Source organism: Micropterus salmoides, unplaced genomic scaffold, assembly GCF_014851395.1.
Source record: "Micropterus salmoides isolate LMB-PRFRI ecotype aquatic unplaced genomic scaffold, ASM1485139v1 Ms_hic_scaffold_2, whole genome shotgun sequence".
Lineage (NCBI taxonomy): Eukaryota > Metazoa > Chordata > Actinopteri > Centrarchiformes > Centrarchidae > Micropterus > Micropterus salmoides.
The window spans coordinates 17503412-17528620 of NW_024041150.1; the positions used below are offsets into that span (position 1 = coordinate 17503412).

General features: G+C 41.1%; 1 protein-coding gene across 2 annotated transcripts in view; it reads left to right on the forward strand.

Annotated features, from left to right (window-relative positions):
- nlgn2a (neuroligin 2a) overlaps positions 1-25209 on the forward strand; it is a 194548-nt gene that overhangs the window by 67995 nt on the left and 101344 nt on the right. For both annotated transcript variants that reach the window (XM_038732099.1, XM_038732101.1), the window contains exon 2: positions 1005-1912. In XM_038732099.1, coding sequence (XP_038588027.1) covers positions 1405-1912 — 508 coding nt within the window. In that variant the 5' untranslated portion in view covers positions 1005-1404. The remainder of the gene's footprint in view (positions 1-1004; positions 1913-25209) is intronic.

The window sequence follows — 25209 nt, forward strand, 5'->3', positions numbered from 1 at the left end:
CCTCCATGCCTGATGCATTTCTGACTGGGTCTGTTACATGAGGATTTGCACATTTGCGCAGTAGATTACATGAATGACAGTACAGTGCGGGGGTACTCATTCATGTGTTGGGTCATTTAAGGCTTACTGTGTGCATCATGTGTGTCTTTGTGCTCTGTATGTAGCCCCAAAGTGTCCCAGGCTGTTATAAGCTGCTTACAGGCACACATTACTGACCTGTGACCTGACTGGGCGGGGAAAGGCTTGCCCTAATCTCTAGCCTCTACTCTTCGCCTATGCTGTCTACTGTACTTTTGAGCTCCAGATCCAGCAGTGAAGCCTTTAAGATATTAATAACCATAAATATTGAGGCATCAATAGCAGTGTTGTTAGAGGAAGACTTGATGTAGCAGTGACAATACATCAGCTGCGCTGCATTAGCAGAGATGTGAGCATGTTAGGGGTAAGCTGGCAGGTTAAACACAGTTCGCAAGGAAGGATTTGGTGCACGTTCCCGTACAGGTCAGACCAGGACAGGGTGAACAAGTCCAATTTAGGGTTTTCATTCATAACAGATAGGGAGAGGCATGTAGCAATGTGCCCTCAACATGGAGTGTACATGGGATTTCTGCAGGTCAGATTATGTTGTAAAAGCCAGAGTAAGTAAAATGTGATCACAAGGATTGCATTTTTTTGCAGTACCTCTACATGCTGGGGAACTGCGTTGTTCATCCTGTAATCAAGTGATCACCACGTGAAATATTCCCCAAAATAACACCTATTGATGTGATCTCAACAATACTGTCTGTTGAGGGTCGTTTTATTTCCACTGCTTTCATTTCAGGGGATATTTTTTCTTGGCAACAGTTGAAGGGAAAATGTTGCACTGACAATATTTAATGGAATATATTTCTGTTTCAGATAATCTCTCTCCCCCCACCTCCTTGTATCTCTTTATGTTTTTCTCTCTTTGTATCACTGTCCTTTAAATCTCCTCCCTCCTCTTCCTTTGTCTCATTCTGCAGAATTCAAGAGGCTTTTCGAATCAAATGATCTGGATAGTAGAAGACCAATCGGGATGGAACGCAACAGAACCATGGCTGGGGAAACTTTTCGGATTGCCAATGCTCTGAATCAACACTGACCTGGCACCCACACCGAGGTCCGACCTCCTTACCATCCAGCACCTCAAGGACCCTTTTTTCCCCCAACAGCTGCTTTGCCCGACATCCCACCTTCACTCAGCGCTCCTGGTCTTGATCACACCTCCAAGAAAGCTCTTTTTAGTCTTTCAGGGTCTGCCTGTTTTTTTTGTTTTAATCCTCCTTTTACACTTTACCTTCCAAACAGTTGGTTATTATCCACATCCTCTCATAAAAAGACAGAAGTATTCCAAGACAGAGTGCTGGCAGGTGGCTGAACAGTATGAATCCAGTCATGTACCCCCTTCCACCTGCTCTTAGTAAACAAAATCGGCTGGGTTTGTTGCCCAGGCCACGCCCCCTTAGTCTCATGACAGACTGCTGCCTAATGGGGGTCCTAGGCCTCATCCTGCTCTTCAGCCTGGCCTCGAGCCAGAAGATAGACCCTTCCAAACACCCCATTGTTACTACCAACTACGGCAAGCTCAGAGGCATCAAGAAGGACTTAAACAATGAGATCCTGGGGCCTGTAGAGCAGTACCTAGGCGTACCATATGCCACAGCACCCATCGGTGACCGGCGATTTCAGCCGCCCGAAGCCCCGGGATCCTGGCAAGAGATCCGCAACGCCACCCAGTTTGCCCCTGTGTGCCCTCAGAACGTCCATGGCGTGCTCCCGGAGATTATGCTGCCCGTGTGGTTCACAGACAACCTAGACGTGGCGGCGGGTTATATCCAGAACCAGAGTGAGGACTGCCTCTACCTCAATATCTACGTGCCCACGGAAGATGGTGAGTGGACAGTATTAAATGAAGGGTCGGTGGAGGCTGGGGCATGAGGGATGTAGTGGGCAACAGTGAAAACAGCGAATAGATAATTGACTGTTCACTAAGTCCTGCCCCCTTAGTTAGTGTTGCTATGCCTGTCAAGCTACATACCTAAGGCACAAACTCAGCATCTTCACCAGCTGATGATCCATGTAGAAGACATAGAAAAAAAGTAACAACCCTAGAAGCCAGTCCTAGAGATTTAAGTGTGGAGTAAAATGTAAGGTCAGACTTATCTCATTCTCACTAAACCTTGCTTAGCTGCTTAGATTACATACCTGGACAAGCAAACAAGGCAGAAGTTATATTTAGCATAGTAGTCTTTATTTTTCATATTTTCAAAATTTCAAATATGTTTGACTTTTAATAAACAAAAAAAGAGAAATGGCAGTAATAATGAGGACTAAGTTTGGCGAACAAACTCTCTGGTAGAGGCTCGGTTTGGCTGGGGTGTAATCTTTAAATTCAAGAGCAGGACGGAGAGGCTAATGTTAGCCTACACAGGTATAGTAGCATCCATGTATGTCTGACTGACTCACACACAGTGGAGAAATACTACACATCAGAAGTGCTATATTTGTGAAAGAGTCTTTTTCAATGTGGCCTTTAACCCCACAAAATAATGTAGTATAAAATTAGTACTGGCCTTGCAAGTAACACTTGCTGCCGCTTCAACTACTACAGTTACGCTAATGTGCTAGTTAGCCAGACCTGCTAACAACTGCAGCTCATGTTGGAGCAGACAAAGACTCAGTTTAATCCACTCCCCTACACCTTTGCCCTTGTACTCTCAGTTTTGTAAGGGGTAAAAAATAAAGAAAGAAACCACCATCCACGCTCTTTATATGGAGTATCGCCATTACTACAGCCCCAGTGTACAGTGCTTCAGAATGCGGAGAAATCACAAGCTTGACAGGCCTGCCGTGCCTAGTTACGGTGGCAAAGCAATGAATCACTGTTCAGGAAGGGGGGTTTAGTGAACGGTCAATAAGGAGCCAAAAAAGGGAGAGGAGCCTAAAAATGTCTGGAAAACTCTTGCGAATAGTCATTCTTTTCTAGGTTCATGCACGACTAAATAAATATTGCATATGCTTCTTATAGATAATAGATTGTGAAATTAGTTAATATAAATATATGGATATACACACACACACAAAATATTCCATTGAGGGCCAAAGAATTTTTCAATTACCCTTCCCTGGTTTTACTTTATGTCCCATTAAAGGTGTTATAAAGCAAGAGAACAAAGGCCAGGACTGAAGCAGTTTCCAGGTGCTTTATGAGAAAAGGATTAGGTGACATTTGACTTTTCTTACTTTTTTTTACCGTCAAGAACCCTCTTCTCTCAACTCAGATCTTTCTGCAGACGTTTTTGTCTGTCCAGGCACTATTTGGAGTGTGAGAAATAAAAGAGATATATTTCCATTTTGTCGGCAGGTGTGATATGAAGAGTAGAGACTTCCATCAGCCCTCTCTCTCTCTCTCTCTCTCTCTCTTTCTCTCTCTCACTCTCCTTGCCTAGGGTATTGTAAGACATGTTTCACATTTGTCTTTTCATGTCTACATCTCTAATATAAGCTGCACAAAGCCAACACCTTTCACAGAGGAAAGGCTGGAAGAATCATGCTTGGCGAGTCTCGCCGAAAATGTTTTTTAACATGCTCTGGGTTTGACCTCAAACAACTGGAGGTCTTCAGAAAGCAAGTTTAAACATAAATATTTAACAAGGAAAGAATCCTCCATCATGTGCTTGGAAAATTTTCATTTGTGCGTGCTTTACTGTTTGGATGTATGTCTCTCTTACTGTCTATTTGTACACGTTAGTGTGTATGTCAGTGTAGCGATGACGCACCAATTTCCATTCTGAACATTTTCTTCACTCTAACACATTTCGGTCTTCCTTTCAGCACTTCCATCACTTGACTGGATTTTTTTTTTCTTTTAGCCCTTCACAGCTCAACACCCTTCCTTCCGCCTCTCCACTCCAACACTGCCGCCTCAGCCCTTGACAGGCCGTCATTGCCACTTATAGGTCTTCGGGCACATATAGAACACTATACATCAGGTCTAGAGTCATTTCACAGTGTCACGCGGCATGTTTTTTCCCCCCTGTTTTCTGAGATGTACGATTTGGTGGAAATGCAAGTGCCATATAATGGGGAGACATACACACACGCTCCCACTCGCTTACAAGTTGGCCCATTGATGTGCAGTGCACTGCAGTGAAGTACCTTCTAATAGTGTCCTTAATTCATCAACATAAAACAGCATTACACCCAAAATTGTCTGCATAATACTTCACTTTATCCATTAGGGTGTGGGCAGATGTTTCATGAATTAAATAAATTGCAAATATGTATAATTTGGATAAAAATATACTCTTACTATAACTTTTTTTTATCTCTCATCATCATTGCTGGTATATTTATGGTGGTCAAGTGAGGCGTGACATTGCTTGCCTCAGCACTCCTCCAACAGCCCTGGGGTTGTCTTTCTCTTTGCTCCCCTTTTCCTCTGCTTCTCCTCCTACATTGATTTTCAGTCCTCTTTTTTCTTTTTTTACATGCGCTGCTGGTGAGGGGAGGGAGGGGGAGGGGAGGCAAAGAGAAGAGAGGAAACAAGAAAAGCAGACAGGAGATGATACGAAATGAGGGGAGGAGGGAAAGCAGGAGATGGATGGAGAGAGAAGAGGAGAGTGGAGGAAGAAAAGTAAGAGGAGGAGAAAGCTTTTGGGCAGTAGATCAGAAATCAGCTACAGCTCGCTGTCCATGGGGACTGTCAGCTCAAGTCATTGTCACACAACTAAACACAAAGTTGAATAAGCTCACAGAGTGACACACACTCAGTATACACACCCATCCCTCTCTTGCCGTGCCGTTTATTACACTTCTATTCTTCTTACTTTTAAAACATGAATGTTGCATCTCTCAGAGTCTCCTCAGGCCTTTTACTTGTATCCTTTTTTTAGGACACCCTTAAGACAGAATCCTTAAAAACCTCCTCTAATTTTAAGTGGATTAAGCCGTCAGAATTACTTCTTAATGCTGCCATCATTGCAAATGAGGGAAAGTGGGACACTCTGACATGACCATGTGTGTTTGTTCATAGATAAACAAATAACATTTGGTGGTTACTCATGGCTTCTTAATTAATACTTAAGTACTTAGTAAGTTGCTAAGCTAGCCACGTGTTGTCATTTTTTTCACTGGTTCCATGGCACTCATGAATAAATATGTTTCGGAATTTATAATACTTTGGGAGCAAAGAAAGAAGAAAGGAAACACAACTCATCTTACAGTAATAATACAAATTTACACTTGTTACCATCTGATTAACAGAAGCTTAACCTAATAGGATTTTAGTGCTTTTAGATTTTATTAATTCCAATATTTGAATATTGTAGAGCCGGGAATGATATTTCTTGGTTCTTTCTTCATCAATTTTAGGTTTTTACATTGTTTAACACACATTATTTATAAATTGTTACAAAGGACAGATTTTGGTGCCTTATATGTTTAAATACATAATTTACTGCAAACATGTGGCCACCTAAATTCAAAGAAGGATGGTCCTGGCTTTCCTTACTCTATTAGAATAGATTGATGGTCACTGGAATACCACTATAATGTAAAATGTCTACTATAAACCCAGCTTGTTTCCATGTCCCTGTGTTGGTATAGGATATCAGACCTTAGGACCCAGGGGAACTGGTTTTGGCCTCTGGCAGGTTTGCTCCCACACCAAATGCAGGGAGAGAGGCACCACCCGTTTCCCTGGTGGTGACATCCCATAAATCATAGCGAGAGGTTTTCATCTGGCTCCTGCAGAGTCACAATGGATCGATGGATGAGGGGAAGGGAGGGAAGGACCGGCCGCCGCCGCCGCTGCTGCCTCAGGCCCACAGACAAAGTTCCTGCTTCTCTCAGCAGTCAGCAGGCATAACATAGAGCAAGACTACATGGTAAATAAGTCAGAGTAGCTGTTTGTGACGTAGACTTTTTCATCAGTAGACTCACAACACCTGTTGAGCCATCTACACCGGCCGTGCAGCTTCTTCACAGGGTGTGTAGCTTCTTGAGTTTCAACTCTTTACATTCACTATGGCATTATACCCCTTCGACCCCTTTCTGTAATAACAAATCCTCCATTTATTCTCGAAATCTTTATGTTTTCCATATTTTGCCAACACAGGGAAGCAAACTTCAGATGCACCATTTCCTAAAGTGAAAATTGTAACTTTTGTATTGGGTTGTAAAAAATGTTTTTCTTTAAAGAACTTCCCTACTCAATTTTCAGATCGGCTTAGGGCTGTTGCCCTTCAGTTAACCTTTAAAGGTATAATTTGTAACCTTTCTGCATTAAAATGTATTTACATTATCACAAATGTCTTCAGCAATTTTCAAATCCAGAGAAGGTAACGTGTGTTTCATTTGGTCTTTATCCAGTGTCTAGCCACATTTCTACGACGATGAAAGATTATAGTCATCCGATATCTGTATCTTAAGCTAAGTATCTTAAGAAACAAGCTCAGAAAATGTTAGTGGCAGCTATGGCTTGCAGCGTCCAGTGTCCACCAAACAGCATCGCCTAAATGCTAATTTTTAGCATGAAACTGCTTTATTCAGTGTTCGGTTTGATTTAGAGAGAGACCTCCCAGTAAAAACCTCCTGAACGTCTGCTACTTCATGACATCATCAAACTACATCTTTTGTAATTGTTTTGATGTGAGAGACCCCTAGCGGGAGAAATGTACATACTGTGCCTTTAAACAACCAATATTCATTATCAAAATTCATGCCCCGCAGCCCAAGTTCAACTTCACAAGAAACAGCAATCACATTTTAATTAAGCTTCTCAGAGGCATCTGAATGTGGCACTAAAATGCAGCTGGTGACAGGAGACTCATGAGTTGCTCATGAAATGCTGACATCCTGCTTGTGACTGGTGTAGACAACATTTTAACATTAATAATTTCAAAAGACATGCATGGATCTTGAACAAACTGAGACAGACTCCACCACACTTAGAAGAACTTTATTGGTGGTAGGCTGGGGTTTAACCCTGCTAAGTTGTTACAAAGTGCCTTTTAAGCTGCTCTGTTCAATTAGTCCTGTTCGGGGAGGGTATACATCAGTTTTGCCAGATAATCCTTTGGGATTTGAACCGCTAACCTCAGCGTTGTCAGCACCATGCTTCTTTGGCTGAGCTGCTGGGTGCAAGCAGGGGGCCTTATAAATTATTCCATCCGATACTTCATCTATCTCCATGCATCAAGCTCAAACTCCCACATCTCCCCATTCCGCAATATTTCAATTTCTTCTGAAGAGATTCATCAAGAGGGGTTCAATACTAACACAATGATGCACGCGGCGGCCAGGGGCGACGCTGCAACACTGGCATCACCGAAGGGCTAGAGATGAATAAATAAATAAAAGAGATAAAAACAAACAGACAAATAATGGAAAGAGAGAGAGGTGCCAGCATTCAGTCAGCGGTGGAAATATGATATATATTGCTTCTGATACCAGAAAAAAACTTGATTATCTCTTTCTTTATATCGCCTTTTTCTCCTGCCAACCCAGTTGATACCCTCTAAAGAACTGAAATGGGGAAAAATAGATCACCATCTTTCTGCAGGCAGAGTACACTTCCTTTAGAATGAAAAATAGCTGGCTCCCTCACACACACACACACACACACACACACACCCTATATCACATACCCAAAAGTTTCCTTTAATGCGTGCTCGCCTGAACTGAAAGAGACAAAACAGAGCCCTTCATAAAAAGACAAGGACAGAGTGGGAAGCAGAGTCCGATTTGAAGTCAGGCATCTCGAGGTAGGTGTCATTTTATAGAAGATGGAGGTCAGAACAGAGGGCCACATCCAGCCTTGGGTGCAACCCTTACAAACCAAACCTGACAGAGTCCATCTTTGCTTTTACGCCTCCTCTCATGTTTCACCTTCACCCTCTGCCCCTCCTCTCTTCAGTCTGCTTCCCTCTGCTCTCTGCTCTGTCCTGGAGCGTTGTGGAGTAGACAGCGACTGGCCCCGCTTGGCTTTTCTCTTCCTCTGGGAGGCGGTGAGGGTGAAGAGAGAATGACATAATCCAGGGTTAGTCACTCGCTTAGAACCTTTCCATTCATTTAGTTTAGTCCTATACATACCTAGAAAAGGCCACTGACGGCCACAGTACACAGGGTGTCAGTTAGTTGTTGAAAACTCTGAAAAGGACTAAAATTAAGAAATATTTTGAGCCTTCGAAGATTACTGTGTCCTTTTAGGCATGGAACTGCATTCTCAATCAAAGTACAAATTAGTCCACTTGAATTACACGGTTTAATCAAACAAACATGTGAATGGAACTAGATATAGTGTCGTTTTTTAACACTTCTGCTTAGGTCTCCTTGCCTCTGAATTGCCCATGTCTCAGATTTGTTCAGTGATTGAAGTAGGTTTGGAGTTGTGCCCTGAGAATGAACAAACACAGTGAAACAAATTCAGTCTGATTACAGGGCTACTATATGCCAAACGATTGTATTTTTTACATGTGCTTTAATAAACCTGGTTGGCCTTTTCTTTTTCTTTTCAGGGTGTTTGGGGGGAGCAACGGGTTATATTTCTGTTTCTTGTAGGTTAGTTGCTATTTCACCCTTTCAATTCTACTACATTCTTGTGTTCCCTCACTACTTGAATCTGCTCACCTTGCTTTTCCCTTCAATTCTCTTTTTCCCCACACTCACACACCTCTGTTTTTTTACTGCAAACACACCGGCTTGCTTCGCCTCTTTCTGTTTCTCTCTTCCTGTATGCATCTGCTCTGCTGACTTTCTCCACCAGCAGTATATTTCTATAAAGTAGCCGAAAAGACACGTCTTTTTGATTTTTCCACCTGCAATTTCATTTTCGATGTAACCTATTGAAACGATTGAAGCCAACGCGGCACTGAATGACATCTGCACTTCACTGTTTCTGTAGCTGGTCCATGCTTGTAAATTATCCACAGTGTCAGTATCCACGTCTTGTAATGTAATGCCAGATAACATCTCTCTCTGTGTTTCTTTGCAAAACGCTGAAATGGGACGCCAAATACACCTGGGCAGCCCACCCAAGTAAAGTCTATAGAAACACTGATATACCTCAAGAGCTTATAACTCATAACCGTTTTCAATTGCTTTTTATAGTCTGTAATTGTTTTTAATAGTCCTTAAACCCAGTTCCAGGTAGCATTAAAAGATCTTAAAAGCTTTACGTTTAGCTCACAGTAACCTGTAGATACATAGTCCTTTGTGAAGTCACTCTGTGTGGAGCTTTCATGTAAGTTGACAGACATGTTGTGTATATGAGTGTGAGGTGCTAATGCTGTTGACAGTATATTTATAGCATTAAGTCCTGTTTGCCAGCAGCTAACAAAGATGTCAAATACAACTAGTGAGTTACAGTAGATTAGATAATGGGAGTTTTGAGGGGTGATCAGCAGCCAGGATAATCAGATTACATACACCCCTGGGAACTGACGAAGCATCTTGGACGAGTGGCACAAACAACTTCAACACTAAATCCATTTGCCTTTGTCATAATATCTCTAGATTTACTCTAAGGTATGAATTTTCCATGTAATTCAGAAAAACAAGAGGCATTAGACATGTCAGTAAAGATGCCAAGACAGTTCCCCAGGGATGACAAAACTCTATCTCTGTGTTAGTACATGCAAAAAATCTGGACAGTAAAGTCACTCTTTTCCGCACAGACCTACAATATCCAAGATGAGCCATGAGGAGGAGAGGAGTGGATTTTTAAATTGCTGACTGCTAAGCCGGTGTAGCCTGTGTGTTTGATGGACTGTGGAAATGGAGGAAAGGTTATTAGAAATGTGTCCAGAACTACTGAGGATGACGTGTCTTACAAGACAAATCATAACTGCAGACAAAGAGAAGAGCGTCTGTGGGTGTGAAAGAACTCTGTCAAGAATAGCCCATCTTAATATTGCGTAGGGGGTGATAGACCTATTTTCAAATGTTTCAGAGTGTGTTTGGATTTGAGAGCAGATAACCTATGAAATTTCTCCATATGGGAGCATCGCTTTGTATAGCCTGACCGATAAATGCTGATATCATCGGCCGATATGAGCTAATTGCAGATAAATCGATATTGGTGTTTATAACAGCCGATAAATGACATTTAAAAACTAAACGGGTGGATCCTTCAATCATGTTACAAGTGTTGTTGTTGCATAGTTTGTCCACCAGAGGGCAACTCCCCTCTTGGCCCTAGAAAACACAGCCATCAGCTGACATAATCAGCCATGTTATCTTAATGAGTTCTAACTACACATAAAAAACATTAAGGATAATATTTCTATATGTTATGTGTTTCTAAAAAGATGAAAGAATATCGGCCGATATATCGGTATATCTAGTTTTAAAATCAAAATCAAAAAATAACAAAATCGGTAACGGCCTAAAATATCCGGGCTCTAATCACTTGTAACCCCACAAGCTAATGTAGTTAGAGGGTTCAGAGGTAACGCTCTATTTCTTCTGTAGATATTATTAGATATGTACTGTTTAATCCATTCCTTTCACTCTTTGGAGCTTACAGCAGCCACATGCACACCGCCTCAGCTTATGGAGGAATCCAAAACTCGACAGGCCTGCCGTGTCCAGTTATGGTTGCTAAATATGATCAGACGATGCCAAAGTATCTCAATGCATTTACATTATGCCTGGCATGTTTTTATTTTATCCTAAACACTTAAATCTCGAGAGCTGACCTGAGTAACTCTGACTGAAAAACACTGATACGCCAGTGGTTGAATCTTTGTTCAAGCTTGGTATTGAGAGCTAATTTGTTTTTAGGCAGATTCTTAGTTTAGATGCACACTTGGATTTGGACACATTTCAGCGTGAACATGCTTTTGCCAGAGTCCCTTAAATGTAGGGAGCATCTGAAGAGTTACTGTGTTCAAATAATCGCTGTAGATATTGATAATGACTGTAATTGGAGCAATGATTTGCATATTTCACTCAGTCTTAAGTTATTGTGGATGCAAGCGAATACAGCGGGTCCATAATGCAAATATATGACTGAGACGGAGTACACTGCCAGATTATGATATTGATCACATTTTGAAGCCTTCAGTTAGCCTCTGAAGGGGGCTGGGAGGCAAAAGTACAGTTAGTGAGAGACACTGAAATGAAGAGAGGATGAGAACCAGGGAGGGAGGGAGGTTCAAGAAGACACGGAAGACAAGGAAGTGGGGTGGAGGGGTTGTCTTGGCAACCATCCACCACTTCCTGTATCTTCCTGTAAGGGCACGCATCAAAGGCCGCATGAATTTTGCCTTTCCACTAGACTCTGAATGAAGGAATTAGCAAGGGCTCAGTTCCAGCTATTTATAGCCTGTAAGCCAGAGAGATGGAGAGAAAGAGAGGGAATGTGAGGGAGTGTCTGTGTGTGTGGGTGGATGCATCCGTGGGTTGGTTTTAGTGTTCAGTGGGTGTGTGTTGCTATGTGTATGCACGTGATCACAATAATCCCTGCTCTGTTTTTACCCGTTTTGTCGCATTCATTGGACTCTCCTGTCTCTCCTGTCCCTTTCTCTCTGTTCCTCTCATTCAGCTCATGTTATGTCTCGTCTTCATGCGTTGCCACCCTTTTCATCCAACCTCTCTTGCCTTTACGTTCCCACCATTTTGCCTCTCTGCCCTTCTCCCTCGCCCGTTCCTTTTCTCTTATGCGTATCCCCCGCCCGCCAGCCTGAAATTCTCACCGCTTCCCAGTCATCACCATATGCTTTGGATGAGCAATGAAGGCAGAAATAGGATTTAGCTGTAGACGGTCCATTTAAATGATCGTTTTAGCCTCAGGAGAGCGAATTGACTTTACAACAGTACTTAAATAATAAGCTCTGAGGCTTTGACTATCCATGTTCTTTTGGCTCTGCTTCTGTTGCAGCGATCCAGCACAATCTGGGATACCATCTGATTTAACTCAGGGGATGGATGAAGTACATCTAATGGGATTTGATGAAGTCTGATGTATCCTGTCCCATCAATAAACATTCTATCAAATATAGGCTCCCACCCACAGGTGGTTTAGGGTCATGCTGAGGAACATGGGTGCCTTCTGGCTGAGGTTTCTCACACAAAATACTGACCTCTGTCTTCCACCTGTTAAAAATACTCAACTTTTGAACCTGTAATTTGCTGTATTTTATTTTAAAGCTGCTATTATCAACATTTTTATATTCGTAAATATGAGGAAAAACTACGTGCAGGTGGAGGAGGACACCCACTTTTTTGCTTTGTAGCATCTTGTAGCTCATTGTTTTGGTTTTCTGGCCCGCAACATTACTGTTTTCATTTTTCATTTTATAACTAGACTCAGAGGACAGCTGTTGCAAGCAAAAAAAAACTGACAAAAAAACTCTACCCACTGTACGGCATCTTCCCACCACAAAACAGCAAACAGACAAAGTTAGCTGCTAGCTGGTGAACACTGTGGAGTATATATCAGCTAAAGAGACAGATATTTCCTTCTAAACTAAACCAGAGCTAAAAGGAGAGTGACTGTTAGACTTTCGTTCACCAGGATTCCAGAAACACACAAAAAATTGAATGCTAATGTTCCTCCGAATCATGTGAATATGTAAATAAGCAACTATTTGCTAACAAGGTGATAATACTATATTGATACCTTTATTCTCCTGTTTGATTGCTGGTTATTTACTTGTATGTTAAAGGGCAGTGTGGTTGTTCATGTAAAAAAACAAACAACCATGCAGTTGCTTTTAGATCTATTTCTTCTGGTGTATTGGATTTGTTGGTATATTTGCAGTGCTGTGATGGTGGTTTTTTTACACTTTACTTTAGCAATCAGGATAAACAAGATTCAGATTTGTCGCATACTGTATAGCAGGAATGGACGGTCATAAATTGCCCTCATTTCTCAGTGTATTTGCCTTTTATAATTAATCCTCCAGTTTATTGATACAGTTCACATTCTGAACTGCTGAGTCGGCCACTTTGGGCCAGCCTGGTCAGCTATCCTGCTACCATGTTGTTGTGCTGTGAAAAGGAGATAAGCCTGAATGAATGAGAATGTATTGAATTGTAGTATTGAACTGAGTGAAATTGATACTAGACATTCTTATTTTATTTTTTAAATATGAATCATTTCTCTCCTTCCTACTGAATAAACCCATTCACTTAAATTCCATTTTAATAGAAGAATTTCACTTACAGGAAGAAGGAAATCATGTAATACTTCTAGTTTATAAGGAATTAAATCACAGACTAGACCTTTAACTGAATCCTATCTACCTCTTTTCCCTCTGCCCATGGAAATTGGAAACAGATCGGGTTCTCAGACTGAAAGTGTACTTGTTATTAAAGTAACCTTGAGAAAAGAAGATATAGGAAGATCAAAGAGCCCAGCAACCTGTGAGGCGCTCAGAAAAAAAGCAAAATTCAGCTGTCTGGGGATTAATAATGGTTGGCCCCAAGGCTACTGAGGATGCACATGTATGCAGACACACACAGGCAAACACTTGTTGGTACATATACACTTCGTCACACACAAAACAGACACAAATACACACTTGTTGGCACAGGGACACATGCACAGCTCATTCTGCATTATGAGGTATGTTGCCTTTTTTTTATCTTTACCTCCCATCCGCCTCTCTCTCTCTCTCTTTTTTTTGTTCACACACACATACACACCCATCTCTTTCAATACAGCTCAAAGGGCCATCTCTTCAGGGCTTCTGAAGCTGAGGTGGCCGGTGGCTGTGAATGCAAATTACCCCCTCCTGCACACACACACACACACACACACACGCAGGCACAGCTCCCTCTGCCAGGTCCTGCTGCTCACAGTGCCTCCCCCAGCACTGAATGGTCAGGGTAGAGAGAGTGAAAGAGCAAAAAAAGGAGAGATTAAAAGAAAGGAGGGATGAAGGAATAGACAGGAGGAGGTTATCCAGAGGTAAGGCCTCCTCCTCTGGTGGAACAGCTCTGCCGATATGTTCATGTAGTAGAAAAGTCAATGCGTCGTTGGTATGCAATTCATCACTAGTTAAGAGTGGCTGCTGGGTTCAAGCTGACGTCTGGTATTAATAACTGCAAGTTTAATCCATGGAGTTGTGATTTCATCATCTGTGCAGCACACACGTGTGCACACACTTGATTTAGCACACAGATGCATATACATTATACATGCTGATGTAAACAGATGCACACACGTGTGGAGTGACATATGCAGGCTGCAACGAAAGCATGCCTCAGTGTTATGGTAAAACAATAAACAATTGTGTCTTGCAACATAAACAGTGCTGTCATACAGAGGCATAAACAAAGGCAGATATAGGTTCACAGTTTGTCTTCTGTCTAAGCATCGTTTAAGACCAAATTCATAGCAAAGGCTATGCAAACAGTGTGCTGTGTATAAATTGTCCTGGAAATGTCATCTGTTTTTTTTTATTATTGTTTATTTGATTGGTCTTCCTGCGATGGACTGGCGACCTGTCCAGGGTGTACCCCGCCTTTCGCCCAATGTAAGCTGGGATTGGCTCCAGCCCCCCGCGTACCCCCTGTACGCAGGAAAAGCAGTTGATGATGGATGGATGGATGGATTGATTGGTCTTTATTTTTCTATCTTGTTATTTACCCACTGCTTGATCATTTTATCAATAATATATCAACCGAATAACAAACTAATCTAATTTTTCAGGTACACGAAGCACAAATCATTATTTTGTATTTGGCTATTATTATTTTCTGAGTTGTAGCACACAGTTTTAGATCATCCTCAAGACTGTGGCAAAGATTTACTGCTTTTAACTGTTTTTATTTATTTTTTCTAATTTGTCTTCAAATTATTCTGCAAGTGCAAGGTAAAAAACTGTGTACCATCAATGGTCGCAAACCACAAACATACTACCTTCATGCATTGTGCAGTGAGTCTGGCAGTCTAGGGTTCATTTGCACGTCGGTTCACATTTCAGTACCACGGACAGCGTCAGGGAAGCCAGTCCTGTGTCAGTCCTGACACATGCACACACAACCCAATGAAATTTGAAGTATTCTCATGTTGCTCCCATTCATTGGGTGTATCTGAAATTGTTCACTTGTTAGTTACTCATTTTATGGGGAAATCAATGAATGAGAATAATCCAGGCTATTCCTTTCATCTGGCAGTGGCTTACCTGAACTTTGCAGGAGGCTCACTCGTTAGCCCTTATTTGGTCACCATCAATTGTACATTGCGAGACACTGTGGAATATTTTGAGCCCACTCTACAAGGAGGACAAAACTCCTTGGAAGTGTGCCAAGACAATTTGAAATATTGGCCAAACCATGGAATCACAACTTCCGGGTCCATCATGTGATGCTAGATCTTTAACTGTAATTGAAAGCAGAAAAAACAGATTTCTGCGACACAAAATTATGCAGATTTTCATTCATTAACAGTGTATGTACTGAACTATACAGTGAAAGGTTTTGGACTTTCTGCCCTATTTCTCAGTCACCCCCCACCCTGTTCTGTAACTGATAAAACTTGATCAGTTATTTAAACCTCAGCAATGTAACAGGCGGTTCAGTTTACTTTGTCAAGCTTAAAGAAGTGTCAGTATTTTGAGGGCACAAAAAGTGATTCTACAAGGATATGAGCACTCTTCATAAGGTACTAGATCTATTAAACATTTTATTATCTTATCAAAAGTCCAGAGAGCCGGTCCCCACTTGATTGTACCGTAAATGCAGCAGCTCCAGGTTTAGTCTCTAAGTGACAAAACAGATTACACTGTTGGCGTTTTGGTATGATGTAGCTTGGGGGAGATAAGGTGGCTTCAGAGAGAGATGGCAATTGAACTGTCCAAAAGCATTAAAATAACATGTATTCTGTTATATCACTGTTGTCAGCTCTGCCTTATTTCCCAGGAGTCTCCTTTACTTTTGCATTCAAGTTTAACAGGATTTCGATCTCATTTTAGAGACCTTAGTGGGACAAATTAGTATAAATGGAAAATCTCTCTTGATAATATCTCTCAATGTTAGCAGGCATGTTTAACAGCAGACTTCTCCTTTAATAGAATATGCACAGCTGGCACATATAAGCACACGGACAGATAAAGAGCCAAACTAAGACACAAAAACCGTAAATGGAAAAAATGGACATGTGTCTGCATCTTGGTGTCCCTCCTGGCCCTTTGACCTAAATTACTCCCGTCCTCCATCTTGGCACTCCCTCAGTGTTCCACTCTGTCAGCATTAGGAGCTCTGCTTCATTCGCTCACTGGTTAGTTATGTCCCAGTGCTGCAGCCTGCAGTGGAATAAGCTCTTACAAGGCTGGCCTGAGAGAAGGAGATGGATTTAGATGGGGGCAGGGAAGAAGTATGATGGGTTAGCCCCAAACAAGCACCACTGCTTTGTGTCCATACTCCCAGTCCAGTCCTCAAAACACATTCAGCTCTTGCTGTTTCTACTGACCATGTCCATTTTGAGCGTTGAACAATTTCTAGAGGAGTTTATCGAATAGTAGTAGTAATAGTTGAGACAACATTGTTTGAAATTGGTCCAGTGTTGTGCGAGTGCGCTGCAGTCGACAGGCTGCAATGTCCACTGAAGTGCTTGTTTTTGCGACTGTCAGGCCCAGATGTGTCTGACAACATTGTGGAAAGGAACCATACAGAGACGGAGAATTAGCTCTTTTTTATTTAACCAGAAAGAGTTGCTATAGCTCTCTTGTCAAAGCCACCAGACTCCATTGATAAAAACAGCGATTTTACCTCGCAGAACGTGGGAGCTGCTGGTTTACCGCTGCCTCTGTCTTTTAGTGTGTTTGTGTTATTGGGTGACTTTGTTGTTTTTGTGTGTTTGTGTTTTAAAGGGTTAAAAACTCCAAAGTCATACAGTAACACAAATTAACTGATCGAGGTAGCTGTGGACCAGAGAGGTAAAATTACTATTTTTGTCAAGGGAGTTTGGTGGCTTTGACGAGAGCGATATAGCGAGTATTTCTGTTTAAACAAAAAGGATATTACTCTTTTTAAAAAAAATGTCTGTCTCTGTAGGGATACTTTTCATAATGTTGTCAGACACTTGTAATAACAATAATCTGAACTGTCAGTGGCAAAAGCAATCACTTTGGTGGGTGCAGTTGCCCGCAAGGATTATGTTGCAGCCCTGTCTCACTGCTGCAGACAGCAGCACGCTCGCTCAATACTGGACCAGCTTCAAAAAATGTCCCAGTTAGTAGACACAAAAACATGGGAAAATAGGGTCCAGGGTGAAAAATACCAAAGTTACCCTTTAATAAATGGTTCCTGCTTTTCATATTGAGACATATTCAAACAAAGTCACTGTTATTAGCTTTGTAGTTGATACGATTAGCTTGATTGTGTATTTCAATATCTAACTGAAAGAAAAGAAGGGCAGGAGAAGATTGGAAGGCCGAATACATGCGATGGAAACTGCTTTGGTGTTAAGGCAGCAGGAAGAGTTCAAAGCCTACATGGACAGATAAACAGCGACAGTGAAGTTGGATCATACTGGAAGGTTACTGCACAGATCACCAACCTGCCTTTGTTTAGGGCAGAAATAGCCCAGGGGTTGAATGACTGTTCAAACACACAAACACAGATTGGTTCCTTTGTGTTTTTCATGGACAAAGGCAAGGAAAGGAAATATACCGCAGAGATTACCTCAGAGGTGAAATACTACATGAAATGGCAACGGAGCAGCTGAGCCTGTCTGCATTTTGATAGCTCAACACAAAACAACCTCCCACCGTATTTTTCTTGTTTCCCTTTACCTTCTCCACCTTCCCATATGTCAGACAACATAAAGAGTCTTAGTTCTTCAAAGGTTAGCCCAATAAAGAGAACACACAGCTCTGCTGACAAAACTGCATATGTCAAAGTGGTTAAAAAGCAGCTTTTCTGAACTTACACCTTATCTTTTACATGGAGAGACAAACAGCGGATGCTGTTCTGACAGACTCGGGGTATCATGGGAGATGGAAAGAGAGTCTCCAGTAATCTGTCACCTCTGGAGCAAAAGGAATCACTCTATTGAGACTGGGAATTGAGTGGCTCATCACACACAGGCACACACACAAATACATAAACACACCTCCTGACACTAGGGCAGGAAGGAAGTAGCTCAAAGCTATTGCATTTTAAATTGTGATTATGTTCTTTGAATTAAACAGGCATCTATTTGTGGTCTACACAGTATTAAACAGGATACAACGTACAAAGTGATTGTTTCTACTTGAATAGAATCAGATAAAATGACGTAGTTGTTTGTAGGGCTGGGTGTGATTCATCGACGTAGTTGACGTCATCGATTACGAAAATACGTCGATTCGCAAAACTTGTGTCTTTGTAATGCCTTCTGGTGTCTGTCTCTGCAGGTGATAAAGTCTCGCTTGTCTATTTCCTAAGTGGCGGTTTGATATTCACCACTATCCTGAATTTTTTACTGGCTTTTTTACTGTACAGTAAGAGAAAAAGCTGCCAATGTGGAGGTAAATGCTACTGTTTGTATCCACTGTGCATATTAACTGAAAATATATGTCATAATAAAGTCACAGCTTTAAAAATCTTTTTCAGAATCTCATGCAAGATTTTCAGCTTCCTCCACAACAAATGCAGAGGTATCATCTGTCTAGATTGACAGTTATATTACAATTTTAATATATATTTTCTATCATAACAATTTCTGTTGGATTTGTTTTTATTTATCTTATGTGATTTATTGTTTATATTTAATTGTCATATTAATTGAGTAATAAAAACGTTATCTTTAGATTGATCGTAAAAAAAATTAGCGTTAGATTAATCAATATGAAAAATAATTGTTAGGTGCAGTCCTAGGTGCCTGTTATTGTGGTCTAACGGTACAAACCAGTCAGTAAGAAAAAGCCTGCCTAGGTTTCTTTTGAAAATGTGACCAGTTTACCTCATATTTATTAGTATATTATATTAGTTTTATACATGACATCAGTTCATTTTCAGTTATACCCGTGACATTCAAATGTGCGGTTACATTACAGTTGAATTACTGTTCACTGTGGTTTTATGATGTTGGGATTAATGTATCTGTCTGACAACACGTGATGATAGTGTTGACAGCAGTGTTGGGCCAACACTAGTAACACGTTACTGTAATAATGTTACTTTTCCCAGTAACTAAGTAGTGTAACTTTTCTAAAACAGTAATATAATTACTAGTTACTAAGGCAAGTAACGCTGAGTTACTCGTTACTGAACGCACTATCCTTGACGGAAATCCACGACACCAGACTTTCATGATAACCAAAACTAAAGGAGGAATGTAGAACAAGGGAGAGGGGCGTTCTTTCCACAGCTTAAAGTAGCTGCTGCCATTATTGTGTCACAGTCTAAGATGCAAAGAACGCTGTCGTCTAGTGTAAACTCTGTGCAACCAACAAAAAGCTTTCAGCCGCAAACATTTCTACATCTGTTTTATTGAAGCATCTGCTGAAGCAGCACAGCGACGTGAAAGAAACTCCAGCAGCAGCTGCCACTGATGCTTGGACTCGTCGGGGAGAGAGTGGCGTTAACATAACGTTTTGTAACTACTGAATACTGCTCTTATAAACAGGCTGCACGTGCAGAAAAAACGGTGTTTAAGTCAGGATTTACTTGCTTCATTTTTTTTATTTCAGCTGTATTGAGGAGTATATACTCATGCAGCACCTCATCGCTTTATAGTGATACGCATAGAAATGATGATATTATGTACTAAAGGGTTAAACTTCATACAGCTCTTTATACACCATTTGTCTGCTACTTACACTTGACAACTAGCATACCAAGCTAGCTGCAGTCTCGAACTGACATGAAGCGATCACCTTTTTTTTGACTAGCAAAAGGACACAACCAGTACCTTATTTTTTTCACTCATGTTTATGAAAGTCTTAATTTAAATAGTATTTTTTTATTTTTGATATAAAATTTGATATAAAAACAGTTCATTCGTTCAACCGTACCTCTTACATAGGACGCTCGAAAACGTCTCATAGCACTTGTTAGCTAGCACCATGTTCTGTGGCAGATGCAACAGACCTGATCCTGTCAAGGGTCATCGCCCTTGGAGACCTGAGACACACATTACCACTAAACCAATTCCAGACTATATATAAATCAATATGTTGAACATGTGGTGTTTTTCATTCATCAAAAGTTGTTTGCACTGTTTACACTGGGGATTCAGTGTGACATATAATGGAGTGTAACCATTGGATTATTTCTTTATTTGGTCCTTAGCTCACAATCTCCAATTATGTTCAGTATTGTTCGTGGAGGGGAGAAAAATATATAGTTAACAGTGCCAGAGGTTGCTGGCAATTTTACGATAATTTAATAAGGTAAAAGTCCTGTAATAAAATCTGGGAATAATTCTAAATAATAGTGAGTGTATAGCAATTTCAGATTCAGACTGGAATTTAAACTCTAAAGCACACATTTGTTGACATAGTGTATGCATGAGTGCACGAGCAGATAAGCTTACAAGTGTGTGTTTGTGTGTGTGTGTTTCTGGCTACATGGGGAGAAAATGGCTTTAACCTTCATGCCTACTCGATCATCACTACTCAGTAAATGTCACTACATCTGCCTCCTTGCCACTGTCTACATCTCTGCTTACCTCTTTGTCTTTCTCTCTGCCTTCTCGTCACTTTATCTTTAGGGTTTTTCCTCCATACATCTCTTAATTTCCCTCTCCTCCAAAATCCTCCTCCACTGTAACGCCATTACTCTCTTAATTCATATCTCCACTGCCCCACTTTCCTCCCCATCCTTCTTTCTCATTTCCTTTTCTTTCTGTCCACTTAATTCTCCTTCTTCGGCCACGTTGGACTGATATCTCTCAGTCTGAGGCCTGAGAATGAAGCAGCATGGGAATGAAACAGGACAGAGAGTTGAGAGAGAGAAAGAGAAAAAAACGGCATACTTAAAAGGAAGTGGGCAAAGGGAAAAGAAATAAAAGGGAACAAAATCACACCTACTGTATATTAGCATTTCTTTGCCTTATGCACCTGTGACCTAGCAACAGTGACCACATATGTGGTAGGCTGGACATTGTCGGGGAGTTTCTGTGGGCAAGAAAGTAAGATTTAGTCAGGCCCTACAGGCTGTGAAGATCTGAATGTGTCTCAGCTTTAGACGGTGATTTAATGAAAGACGGTTATTTATATTCGATATGAGGCAGTGCCAGTCAGCGTCGGCCTGATGTCAAATACTATGGGCCCTATCTTACACCCAGCCATTGCTAGATTTTGGCTGACGCAGTTTTCACGATCATGGGAGTGTTGGTCTTAAAATGAGGTGTGGTCATTGGGGTGTGGATATTATTGGCACATTGCCATATTGAGGCAGCATAAAACGATCGCCTCATTGACCAACAAAAACCTGGTCTAAAGTTAATGGTGCTATATTTCCCTGCTATATAAAGGGCACATTAATCGCCCAGCTAGGTGCGCCTGCAAAGGCGGGTTCTAATGATGTACGGATCGCTATGTCCGCAGATAGGGTGGGCTGGGTCGGGTCAGAGCTGTCTAAAAATACATTTCAGAAGCTAAAAGATGAATTCTGTTTCCTCTGTCCTGTCAAGTTTCAAGTTTTAACTACAGATTTAGTTTTGCTGCTTAAACAATATTTGTTGTGACATTACTGCGCACAGTGTAGTTCATACACTTCACTGATAAACCACAGAACACAGAATAAACTTTGGCTTTATCATCAAAGAAAGTTTTTATATATATATCCACAAGAGCTTCTCTTTCTCTCTTTCTCTGCTGCATCACACTTTTTTTTTATTGATTGATGGTTACATGCTATAGATGGTTTAAATAGGGCCCTATGTGTTATAAGCATCTAGATAAGTCAGCACATTACAATTACAGCTCACAGTCATGTGTTGTTGTGAGTACACACATCTGCTCATACAGATGCACAAGGGTACTTGTGTGTGCGTCTGTATGAGACATATCAGGCTTTCAACTGAACCCATCCGCGTCAGGTGATAGTCTGAAGTGTGAGAAAGTCTGCGTATGATGGTGATAGGGGCGGATGGATAGGTCAACCACAAGACTTGCACCAGGAGACAGTGTGTCATGTACCACGTGAGACCAAATCGTATTTAAATTTTAAGTTGCATTAATTAACTTCACTTACATCACATGATTTATGTAATGTAACTTATTTTAACCCAAAGATTGATCTTTTACCAAACTTAACCAAGAAATGTTGGTTTCCTAAACCTAATCAAACTGCGACCGTTAACCACATGTTAAAAAGGCAGAAGTGTCTCATACAAACACTAAACGGTACCTTGTGCATCTGAATGAGACACAGAGGGGACGGACAAAATAGCATATTGGTATATATCAAAGCATATTAACAGCACAAAGGTGTTGCATTTGCCAAGTGCAGACACAGAGAAAACAAGGTATTTGGAACCAAATCCAAGACACAGGCAGAGCAGGTTCTGTTAAAATCTTTATTAAAGAACAAAAAGAAGAACAAGCTTATTGGGGTGTAGAGGCAAGCAAATGTCCAGAACAGATGAATATGCCAACATAAGGCAAACAAATCCAAATAGTGAGCAGGCAAGAATGAAAATCCAAAGTCCAAACAACCAAGGCAGATATTTAGAAGGACATTAACACTGTGCTCTCCTTAGCAGTCCCTTGGACAAGGCTACATTGCGTTCCTATTGCCCCATTGCTCCATAACACCACTTCCGTCACTGTCACAGTCCACTTAGAGTTGGATTTATAACCCCCCAGATTTTCTTGGTTTTACATGCGTAATGAGCCAAGACTTCACTCTCACATCCGGTGGACTGGTGGAAGATCCTCTCCAGCCACTGTTATGGAGCTGGAATGCAATGTGACTGCGCTCTGTGGACTTTGGGCGTCATTACTCATTTTAACTACTGCAGGACCAAAACATGACATGTTAAAAAAAACTGCTGTTTATGTGCAAACTCTCTATAATTATATGACTCCTATGAATCTCAACATCTTTGTCTAGCTACAGAAATGTTGATGTTCCCTTTTTGTTTTTTATTTGTTTCTCAAAACCAACTTCGAAATTAAAGTTAGTTCAGCTGGCAACAGTAACAAGCATTATCCATTATTTATTCCAGCAGTCAATGCCTTAAAAAGAAATCTTGTGGTATACAGATATAAATACATCTAATACATTTGCAGAACCTTCCGCACATATTGAATTTACCCTTTTTTATATGCAGACACTCCCCAGAGAAGAATGTAGAATGAGACTACAGCACAACAAAGTCAGCTCAACAAGATCTACTTCTTATTGCCCAAAACAAGGATGGAAATGAGGCAGAACTGAGTTTGCGCTTTTGCAATCAGGAGATGGGCAATGTGATCCCAAACTTATCAAGAACCTTTTGTAAATGTAAACAACGTTTTTTAATTTATGCAGATTGACCTCTGTTTCAGCTCTGTTCTATATTTTTCAGTTTTAAACCCCCACATGTGCAGAAAAGTTGTGCCAAACTGTTTGACAGATTAGAGCCAAAGTCTTAAGTTTTCATGAAGGCTATTTAAGACATGAGCCCACAGAAAGTGATAATACCTACACCTTCAAACAACCATTGTGCACTTGTTTCCCTCTGGAAGACATGCTAGGCTGCTAAACTTGCAGTTGTTGTAATTTTCCAGCAGCTGCTCAGACAATCAGTGGCAGCATCATGACAGTCTGTCAGTCAGTCTTTGACCTATAACTTTGAATTCCCCAAAAAGCCCATTATTCACCTAATTCTGCTACAGGCAAGGTCTCTTCTAGCCTGTGAGACAGACAGGCTAGAAGGAGAGAGCCCCTGTAGTCCTCATACAAAGCCATACACAGTAAGCCAGAACACTGTATCATTTCATTTAAAATAAACAGAAATATTCAGTTGCACTACATGGACAAGGGCACATGAGGTGTTTTCTAACTTTAAATTGATTCATTTTGCAGTGTCCAACATTAAAGATAAATGTACTCGTGCCTCCTGTTTGCTAGGTTTAGTCCTTCACATTTTGTATTCCGCCTTGGCAATATTGTCTGATAAACAGTCATGCAAATCACGTCATTTAATTGGGAGAGCTGAATTGAGACTTAATGATACAAGAGCAGCAGAAAACTAATTGTGACAGGGTGACTAATGACGACTATATAAATCCATTTAGAATATTTCTGAAGGGTGAATGTTGAACATCACCCGAAAGGACAGGAGCTCCGCTGGCTCACACGGGATCCTATTTTAACTGCCATTCATCTGAAAATGAACTTCACAGTTGTTTGTAGTGTAGTCAAAGCTTACTCATCTGTGACCTGCCCACACACAGCTCACACACATGCGGAGTTTACCGAGCAGTGGTGTATGTGTGTGTGGGGGGGTGCAAATCAATATTCATGCACACCAGCACCAGAACGGCCGTTCACTCTGTTTACATATTCCACAGTAAAAACATTTTCTTGCATTAATGACACACAGGCTGCAGAATGAACTGTATATCTTTCTCTCTCTCTGGGTAAATACTGCCATCCTAGAAGACTGCGTTAAGGATTTAGTGTTAGGTAGTGTTGTAGTACTCGAGGCCGGTCTTAAGACCGTTTTTTGATGTTCTTGGTCTCGTCTTGGACTCGACCGCATTTGTACTCGGTCTTGTCTTGGCCTCAGACATTGAGTACTCGAGATTTTATTTGGGAATATTTATAAATTGCTTTTGTATCATCTGATTTATTTGTTAACATCCTAACTTTGACTGGATATAAAACGTATTGCTTCAGATGCAACCAATAACCCTAATTAAAAATATGTTGTTCCCGTTAATGACTGTCTCCCCTACCCGTGATGGTAAGCATGGAAAAGGAGTGTTGAATTAAGATGGTTAAGTTGATTTCTTACTGTTTGTATGTGGGTGTTTTAATGGGAATGTGGATCTTTCAATTTGAGAAGTACCTAGGATCTCGTTCCATATTTTATTGTGTTGTGTAATGTGGGGAACTGGTCTTGGTCTTGACTCGGTCTTGCCCTCCCTCTGTCTTGGTCTCGACTTGGTCTCAGGCCCTAAAAGTCTTGGTCTTGTCTCGCTCTTGATAAACTCTGTTCTTGGTCTTGACTTGGTCTCGGTTTGGGCGGTCTTGACTACAACACTAGTGTTAGGTTTGCATCAGGTGTGGTGACAACCCTGCGCTGATACGTCA